Source organism: Onychostoma macrolepis, chromosome 04 (assembly GCF_012432095.1).
Source record: "Onychostoma macrolepis isolate SWU-2019 chromosome 04, ASM1243209v1, whole genome shotgun sequence".
Taxonomy (NCBI): Eukaryota; Metazoa; Chordata; class Actinopteri; order Cypriniformes; family Cyprinidae; genus Onychostoma; species Onychostoma macrolepis.
Genome location: NC_081158.1, coordinates 5,798,745 through 5,808,863, shown reverse-complemented (window position 1 = coordinate 5,808,863; position 10,119 = coordinate 5,798,745). Strand labels below are relative to the sequence as shown.

The following is a 10,119-nucleotide window of genomic DNA, read 5'->3' as shown; positions in this document are numbered from 1 at the left end:
CGTGGCTGTCCTGGAAACACTCACAAAGCCGCTGGGTCTGGGTAGGGCTGAGTATTCTGTAATGTTTTACTCCAAGGGGGCATCTCCCCCTAACCACTCTAACCTAGCTTTTTCAAACATGGCAGGCATAGTTGAACTCCAGTTGAACAGACAAACATGAATTAATATATGGCCTGGCATAATTCACTGCTAAAGCTACGGTAAACATACTGTAACATTTATAAAATGGCAAAGATCAGGAAAAAATTGCTTTTGTTATGATGAAAAAAGAAAACAGTTGTCATGAGATCACAGAAAAAAAAAATCTATCTTGATATACAGTAAGATGTAATAAATCCATTATTCTCTTAATTTTATTAAAGCTTTCTTTATTATGAGAGTTCCCAAGGGAAAAAAGGAAAACAAACGTAACCACCATGTGAAGTGCAATCAGAGATCTTCACGATCTCCAAACAATTCTTTGACAGCATTCATAAAACATTTATTTCATGTCCATGACAGCAATCCTTTATCAGCTAAGCTCTATCAGAGAAAACCTCCCTCATACTGAAAGAAATGAAGCTGGAACAATATTCCCTCCAAACAGCAACCGCAAAAAAAAGATAATCAGCACCAAATCAACGCAGATGCTAGAGATCAATAAAAATGAGTCAAATGATTATCTAAAATACACCACAAACAATTTATCATGAGTAATAAAGAATATGAATAAATGAGCGAATCAAAAGATGAATAAATGAATACACACGTTCAATTCAAGAAGAATTAATCAAGAGTTAATCATTTCTTAAAAAGTGCCTCAAAAGGCAGGCTCTGTGTTTTACAATACTTTCTTTTTTGAGTAGAGGAGTTGTTCTTTCTTTCTATGTCAAGCATACATTGGCCGGTAAACACTATGGTTAGGCCTGGCAAAATGTTTCTGCAAATATTTCCTCATATTGCAACACTGTTGGGGATTTTGTCTGGGGACAAATAAAAATAAGACAATGTTAATTCTTCATTCCGGCTCTTGATGATGTTGGTCACTTCATCTAGTTTCTTGCTGAACGTATTTATGGCTTCCTTCACTGGTTGCTCTGTGAAGTACATTTCTGGATACATGCCTAAGAACAGCTGGAAAAAAGTAAGGTCTTTAGAAAACAGAACAATATATTTTGTTCTTTTTACAAGGTAAACCAATTCTTCTTTAAGCTCCACCCCCTCTGTTACTGTCAATCACTCAGACAAGCTTATAAATCACCACAGGAACGAATGTGCTCATAACATGGAAAAAACTGAATGGATGTTATTCTTGGAATGAAGTGTAACATTGCAAAGCATTTTTATTCACGGTGTTTCTTTAACCCCCTGGGGTCGAAGCCCGCACCGGTGCTGGTATCGTTTGAAACTGCAAAGGGTCTACTTTTATTTCTGTATAGTCTTAATAACAACAAAACAATGTGCTTTTGTAAACTAAAGAAAATAAACAGGGTGCATTCTGTTCTATTGTGACAACTTGTACACATTTTACTAGTTAGACATTTCCCGAACTATAATTCTTGACTACGTGTATGAAATCAAGTGAAACATTTTGAAATACGTGTCATTTCATTGTCTAAGGGTGCTTTCACACCTGCCTCATTTAGTTTGGTTGAATTGCACTAGAGTTTGTTTTCCCTCTTGGTGCGGTTCGTTTGGGCAGGTGAGAATGCAGAAATTGCACTCGGGTGCGCACCAAAAGCGGACCAAACAAGCGTACCGAGACCTCCTTGAAGAGGTGGTCTCGGCACACTTTCAAACGAACCCTGGAGCGGTTCGTTTGTGGTGAGAACGCGATCCGACCTCGAACAGACCCAACTGCAAAAAGAATTGCGCATTTTTGGACTACACCAGCTGCCGTAGTCAGCTGCGCTGTGCATTATGGGATGAGGAAGTGTTTGTTGACAGTTTGCAGTTTAGCATGGCAGGTCGCGGACAAACTTGGGGTTGTGAGGAGGTGCGGAGCCTCATAGAAATTTGGTCTGATGACCATATCAAGTCCCAACTTTAGAAAACTCACAAGAACAGCGCAGTCTTCTCATTGTCATGTGACTGCATTTTGGTTCGTTTCAGCTGGTTTGGACCAGAGCAAACAGTGTGGTGTGAAAAGGAACCAAAACGGCTAAAAAAAAAGCTACAATGTATAATTATTTGCCTTTGGTCCAGACCAAATGAACCAAACTACAGATGTGAAAGCACCCTAAATGTCTCACAACGCCAGGATGTTTGTTTAATGTTTTATAACATATAAAACCACAAGATATAAAAGTAGAACGAGTGTTAAAGAACTTGTAAAATTATGTGGTAATATGATAAATAACTGCAGACTACAAACCAGAATCAATGCAAATGATTGAGAAGCCGATGATTAATTCCTTTTCACATTGATTTAGACTAGACTGCTGCCATGTTCTCTGCAATTTCAAGTGAAAAGTATATGCAAATCAGACCTCATTCTCCTGGGTCTGACTGAGGGCCCAAACTGTTCCCAGAACCTCGCTGGAACAACCACGGTCAGGCAGACTGTCCATGATATACTTCATATCCACTTGGCCCTTTTTTTGAGGAGGTGGCTTGCGCATGGTGGAAGGACTGTTGGGGATCCAGCCATACCAGTCAAACTGGAACATAAACTCTCACATATTAGCTTACAGATATTATCCAGAATTTTGCCTAGCAATTTTAAAGGCTCTTGTCGATGATATGAAAGTGTGTAACCTCACCTGTCCAAAGTTGACAGCAGCATGTTGTGCTGAAGCTGTGAAAATCACGACAGTCAGGTACTCGACCAACTGCTCTCGAGATTCCAGAGACTTTGGAAAGCCTGTGAACAGTGGCAGTATGCATTTATTTTGTGTACACTTTTAAAGGTGACTTGATACACACGATGCATATAGAATATATAAGATTACAAACAATCATGCATGCTTTCACAGACAAACACACACTGACATTTTCAACCTTTGTTGAACCTGTACTCACTGTCAGAATTATTCATGCCAAAGCAGGCAACATCTTTAACAAATTCTTGAATCTCCACATCTTGTTGAACTGTCTTATCGCTGACATAGTAGATCTTGACCACAGCAGAAACAAAGCTACAGAAAGATAGAACAATATACTCTGGATGTCAAACATTTTTATTGGCACATATGTGGACTAATTTGTACTTTTGCACAGTACAGGATCTAAACTGTTGCTACCCTACCACCTACCAGTTTATTTCCTCCCAGATCCTCATGCCATCGTCTCTATAATAGTAGTTGGGCACATCTTCCATTCCTCGAGCTTTTATGTCTTCAGGGAAGCACAGGGACTTGTAGGTTAAAGTCTTCATGCCATTTTGTATCAGTTTCTCCATCCCATCTACACAGATGCTACTAATCTTTGGATACCAAGAATACAGTTAATCTTTTGCCTAAATATTTTCAGAAATTAACTAGACTGTAAGCATTTATTTAGGCTACTCAAGTGACCATCTAGGGGATAATGGGTGAAGTTTTATTCTGGAGGATGTTTTTGCATTTCTAGATATTTAGGAGCTACACAGGTATGCTGGTTTACACAGTCTATTAAAGTGAACACCAGCCAACTAAACACAATTAAGCCTTTGAAAGTTTTGTCATGATGAAGATTTGTTAATACCGTGAGCGTCTTTAAACCTATATCACAGACAGAAATTATGGCTTGCCAGACAAAGCCAAAATAACCAAATATGAATAGAATTGCTTTGGATTCTAACAAGATGCTGTTTATGTATGGATATATTAAATTAGCTGTGAAGCTACCTTGCTGAAGACCCCGTCTTCACTGATGAGCTTTTCACGGGCCTCTGCATTGATTGCAATTGTGAAACGAACATGAGGTATCAGTAACTGTAAGAAGCAAAAATGAATATAAGCAAAAATAAATTAGAAAAAATGATTCAAAAGCATAATGTCTGGAGGTTTTTGGTTAACATTAAACCATGGTTAATTAAACCAAGTATATTAGAACCAACAACCCTTCATCAATAAACTGACATACATGAAAGCACAATCTCCAGTTTAGCACTGAATCTAAATATCATGACTGTGTATTGAAATACAGGTACCTTGTATACGGGATGGACGGCAGAAAGCTGTCTGTACATGGCTATTTCAAAAACCTCTGCCAACAGATGTGTCTTGAGAAGGTGTGTGACCAACTGGTGTACAATGAAGTCAGACGATTTCACCCACATCTTGGCAAGCATCCAGTCATATTCATTATCGCTTGGGAGAAAAATTGGGCTAATTTGCCCTGGGGTTTGACTGAGCTGATTCAGATATAATAAAGGCAAACAGGACAATTTTTAGTTCAATTGAGTCATTTTATTGCAAGAGGCCATTTATTTGAAGTTAATATGTTTTCATTTGATACTGTTTCTATATGAGACAGATACCTGAATGGCGATTGGCACAATTTGGTTCAGATTATTCTTGTACAGTAGGCAGATGGGTGCAGTCAGATAGCGCTGGCTGCTAGATGCTGGCACTCCCTTCAGTATTTCATAATCTGCTATGTAGATGTTTCCTGCCTGTAAATGTGTGTAGTTTAGAACAAATTATTTGTAGGTTAAAATAACACTGATATGAGTCTTTTATATTAAAAAAAAAAATATGTGATGGAAGTCACAATAAAAGGAAGTCTTTGATTTGATAATTGACCAGCTGTTCAAGTGATTTATGTCTTACTGTTTCTGACCTGTAATTCCTCTTGTAGTGTGAGTCCTCTCTTCAGACAGCCCTCGACCATCTCATGTGTGACTGGAAATTTGTCTGGAAGCTTTGTGCACTTCCTGATCATGACAGGATTGCAGCCATTCAGAAACTGATAGCCAAACATGTAATCCTTATTCCAGTCCTGGATCACGTTCACTGTCCAGATTTTAAAGGGGAAACTTGGCTTTACAGGTATGAAAAATGTGCCTCAATATTGTTTGTTTCCCACAACAATTGTGTTTGGGTATATCTTTTGTTTAAATCTGCAGTCCGTAAGTTTTGCCTCTTTGTCGCCGTCTATGTTTGAAAACCTGGAATTGCAGTTACTTTTGGAACTATCTTGCTTGCGTGGGGTTGTACTCTGGCACAGCTCCAGTGCGGATTAATCTAATATTTTGAGATGAATGTGTGGCAGTCACCGCATTGGTGTGAATATTTACTGTACTTCACAATCACAGATTAGTCTATGTCTTGGAATATATTACCCAAATAAGAATTTTCACCGGATATTGTCATCTGAACAAGTAAGTTACAAGTCAGTCACGTTTGTACTGACCAACTGAAGAAAAAAGCATTACCATATACTTAATCAAATATTGATTTCGGATCATTTTTAACCAAAAAAGTTACGGACTGCAGCTTTAAATGAATAAAAGAAACAAACTTCCGATGCTGCACAAATTCCCTTGAAAGGGAAGGTCTCAGGTTACGACTGTAATCATGGTTTACTGAAAAGGGAACGAGACACTATTGGAACACCTCTGCGTTATAGCGTCGTGAAGCACATGTGAAATCAGACCAATGGTGAGTTGGGATGTCATAGGCACATCCACAACAAATAATGTTAGCTTCTAATTAGCTGAAGCAAGTTGACTGTAGGCATGCAGGAAATATGGTAGGGCAATGCAGCGTCTCATTCCCTTTTTAGGAAATAAAGGTTACAGTCGTAACCCGAGACCATCCCTTTCAAGGGAACTTGCACCGCATGGGAAGTTACGATGCTATGGAAATGTTAATACCCACTCTGCCATACTGGCAAGTGCCTGTCTTGTATGAAATCATAGCAAGCACAACTAAAACATCAGCACATGGGACCCCTATAGGTGGTAAAACCCCACAAACGTGTGTGTAGGGGACCAGCCCTGTGGAGAATAGCATGTGCAAACAGCAGTAATTACTGTATATTAGTGCAGTGTACGCATGTTAAAAATCAATTCCTATTTGAAGCTTTTGACATATAATGCACACATCAACCTGACCACTTTATTTAGTGTTCATGTAAACACCACATTCGGATTCATGGCACTTAAGGTGTCCATGTAACCATAACCACTGTTTGGTTCTGGTGTGTTTTATAGCTTCCTGGTCATGACATCTATGATGTTCACCATTTGATTGATTTCAGATTGCTTCCTGACTCAGTCATGCAGAGGCTTTCAAGAGGTATTCCTATAGCATTGTAACTTCTGACACAGCATGAGTTCCCTTGAAAGGGAACAAACATTCCTGATAGAGAAAAAGTCATCCAAACCTAGTAGAGTGTTCTTGATATTGTAATGCTCAAGTATCTTTTTATAATCTCCAATGTCTTTCCAGGACTCAAAGAAACCATCAATTTTGTCAAGAACTAAATCCTCAATCCTAAAACATAATGCATACAGTATAATTAGAAACATGAACACTATTTGCATGGTACTGCATTTGTGTTAAATTTCATTCTGGAAAACTGAAAATTCTGTAACAAATCAACAAGGTCTGTGGCCATGACACAGTTTCATAAACTTACACTTTCCCGAAATTCCTTTTAAAGGCTGATTCTTTCTCTATATCAAACTGAACTTCTTTTGGAAGTTCATTCATTTTGCCATCTATGCGCATAGGGAAGCCCAGGCTACACTCCTTCCATCTTCAACAAGAAAAATGACAACATTTACTTGTACAGTTACACCAAATTTCATTTAAAGGTGAGCTACCTTATAGCCCATTTTAATGTGTAGAGCCAATTACAAGTAAGACATTTGTCAGTTGCCTCGATATATATATATATATATATATATATATATATATGGTATATGGTAACCATTTATGGTTACATCAAGCACTGTAAGTTATGTGTGTGTATCTATATTTTAGTCCTACTTAAACCATAAACAAATAAAAACGTGTCATTATAACCATTGTTATAATACAATATTAAAAGAACTACAACAATTGAGTATTGTTCAAGACTGCAACTGTTTCATCAAACCTGACTATTTTCTGTCTAGATTCCAGTTCAATCTTTCTTTGCTTTTTGGTGTCATCCTGAGGCAATCGAGCTAAATTAACACACAAAGAAATATAGCACACATATTACACATAGAAAGGACAGCTTAAGACATGACTCAATCACAACTTAATATTAAATTATAATAATAATACTGCTTCATTAAAAACTGGATAATGAATAAAGTGAGTCTGCACGTACCAGTGCCTTCTCGGATCATCACTTCATTTTCGTCCACTAACCAGCGATAACAGGGGAACTCACAGCAGTCTCCAGAAGGTGTTTGCACTGTGATATGCTTACAGAACCAAGGAGAATTGATGAGATGTTTCTGCTTTTCAAGTTTCACCTGGACAATGTTTCCAAGGTCCTTCTTCACTTGGATGTCGAAGGAGATTTCCTTTAATGATAACTTTTATTAGACATTGGCTGCATTAAAGGCCTGAAAAAGCATTTCAAAGAATGAAACCAAGAGTCTGGTGATGTCTATGGGTCACAGACTTGCTGCTGTGATTGCATGCAAGAGATTTGCAACTAAATACAGCTTTCACACGTTTACAACGGCTTTAAGTTAAACTTTGTCCCAAAACTTATGCTCACATTAGACAGAGGGTTGAAACTCTAATAAAAGTGCTGTTCTTCTTAGTTGGTAAAACATTTTGTGTTGAAACAGCTAGTAATAAAATATGTCATTCTGTACTTCTGTTCATAAAAATGTTTTAATCATATTTACAGATGTCTTGACTCCACAACAAACAGAACAATTTTGTCTTTACTGTCCTAATACTTATGGAGGGCACTGTATCGCACGATTTTTCTGCGATTAATCACAATTAAAAATTTTAATCATTGCCCAGCACTAATATATATATGTTTGTGTGTATATATATATATATATATACAGTGAGGAAAATAAGTATTTGAACACCCTGCTATTTTGCAAGTTCTCCCACTTAGAAATCATGGAGGGTCTGAAATTGTCATCGAGGTGCATGTCCACTGTGAGAGACATAATCAAAAAAAAAATAAAATCCAGAAATCAATGTATGATTTTTAACTATTTATTTGTATGATACAGCTGCAAATAAGTATTTGAACACCTGAGAAAATCAATGTTAATATTTGGTACAGTAGCCTTTGTTTGCAATTACAGAGGTCAAACGTTTCCTGTAGTTTTCAGCAGGTTTGCACACACTGCAGGAGGGATTTTGGCCCACCTCCACACAGATCTTCTCTAGATCAGTCAGGTTTCTGGCCTGTCGCTGAGAAACATGGAGTTTGAGCTCCTCCAAAGATTCTCTATTGGGTTTAGGTCTGAGACTGGCTAGGCCACGCCAGAACCTTGATATGCTTCTTACAGAGCCACTCCTTGGTTATCCTGGCTGTGTGCTTCGGGTCATTGTCATGTTGGAAGACCCAGCCTCGACCCATCTTCAATGCTCTAACTGAGGGAAGGAGGTTGTTCCCCAAAATCTCGCAATACATGGTCCCGGTCATCCTCTCCTTAATACAGTGCAGTCGCCCTGTCCCATGTGCAGAAAAACACCCCAAAGCATGATGCTACCACCCCATGCTTCACAGTAGGGATGGTGTTCTTGGGATGGTACTCATCATTCTTCTTCCTCCAAACACGTTTAGTGGAATTATGACCAAAAGTTCTATTTTGGTCTCATCTGACCACATGACTTTCTCCCATGACTCCTCTGGATCATCCAAATGGTCATTGGCAAACTTAAGTCGGGCCTGGACATGTGCTGGTTTAAGCAGGGGAACCTTCCGTGCCATGCATGATTTCAAACCATGGCGTCTTAGTGTATTACCAACAGTAACCTTGGAAACGGTGGTCCCAGCTCTTTTCAGGTCATTGACCAGCTCCTCCCGTGTAGTTCTGGGCTGATTTCTCACCTTTCTTAGGATCATTGAGATCCCACGAGGTAAAATCTTGCATGGAGCCCCAGTCCGAGGAGATTGACAGTCATGTTTAGCTTCTTCCATTTTCTAATGATTGCTCCAACAGTGGACCTTTTTCACCAAGCTGCTTGGCAATTTCCCGTAGCCCTTTCCAGCCTTGTGGAGGTGTACAATTTTGTCTCTAGTGTCTTTGGACAGCTCTTTGGTCTTAGCCATGTTAGTAGTTGGATTCTTACTGATTGTATGGGGTGGACAGGTGTCTTTATGCAGCTAACGACCTCAAACAGGTGCATCTAATTTAGGATAATAAATGGAGTGGAGGTGGACATTTTAAAGGCAGACTAACAGGTCTTTGAGGGTCAGAATTCTAGCTGATAGACAGGTGTTCAAATACTTATTTGCAGCTGTATCATACAAATAAATAGTTAAAAATCATACATTGTGATTTCTGGATTTTTTTTAGATTATGTCTCTCACAGTGGACATGCACCTACGATGACAATTTCAGACCCTCCATGATTTCTAAGTGGGAGAACTTGCAAAATAGCAGGGTGTTCAAATACTTATTTTCCTCACTGTATATATATATATACAGTACATATGTATACAGTGCATATATATATATATATATATACACACAGTATAAAGCATCATCAAAATAATAACTGTTAAAAATAAAAAAAAGTTCTTACCGTTTCAAAAGGAGAAAAAAAGGATTTATTCACCAGGGTTTTTTTACTGGTCTGATTCTTTGAGTTCATCAGTGTCAGGTAAATGCTGTTCACTGTCTCAGCAACCATCTGTCTACCAGTAGATACAATCACTTTGTAGGTCGACATTGTGCCTGTGTGGAAGAATGTACAATCTCTGGATCCTCAGTTTCAAGTAAATTTATACAAAGTTCACTTCTGACTACTTTAATTTGCTCCACCTCCTGTGACATCATAATGTGGGTGTTGTTCACCAATCAAAAATGTCATGTTAATACCTGAATATGTGCACTTTATCACATTTCTGAACATTGTCATCCCCAATTGAGAAAGAAAAAAATATATAATAAATTAATAATTAAATAAAATGAAAAATAAAATAAAAAATAAGAAAATATTTCAAGAGGGCGACACAAATCTAAAAAAATCTGAAAGGGAAGAGATGTGGAGAGAAAAGAAAGGAAAGGAGACA

The 10,119-nt window shown here is 38.1% G+C and overlaps 1 protein-coding gene across 1 annotated transcript; it reads right to left on the bottom strand.

Moving 5' to 3' along the window:
* Positions 1-516: 516 nt before the first annotated feature.
* On the bottom strand, positions 517-9,776 carry LOC131538622 (polyunsaturated fatty acid 5-lipoxygenase-like). The gene is made up of 14 exons (XM_058772563.1): positions 9,630-9,776; positions 7,228-7,426; positions 7,009-7,078; positions 6,547-6,666; positions 6,292-6,401; positions 4,744-4,916; positions 4,442-4,576; positions 4,112-4,315; positions 3,807-3,893; positions 3,234-3,403; positions 3,001-3,116; positions 2,742-2,842; positions 2,469-2,639; positions 517-1,113 (listed from the first exon to the last, which is right to left on the bottom strand). Exons 1-14 carry the CDS (start codon positions 9,774-9,776, stop codon positions 934-936), a joined length of 1,983 nt encoding a protein of 660 aa, XP_058628546.1. The 3' UTR covers positions 517-933.
* Positions 9,777-10,119: the final 343 nt, after the last annotated feature.

What these genes read in the sequence shown, in the direction of transcription:
- LOC131538622 (XM_058772563.1), bottom strand. Translation starts at nt 9,776, where the DNA reads ATGTCGACCTACAAAGTGATTGTATCTACTGGTAGACAGATGGTTGCT. An exon ending in TTTTTTCTCCTTTTGAAACG is followed by an intron (nt 7,427 to 9,629) that starts GTAAGAACTTTT and finishes TTATCATTAAAG; the next exon opens with GAAATCTCCTTCGACATCCA. An exon ending in TATCAAGAACACTCTACTAG is followed by an intron (nt 4,917 to 6,291) that starts GTTTGGATGACT and finishes AAATCTGGACAG; the next exon opens with TGAACGTGATCCAGGACTGG.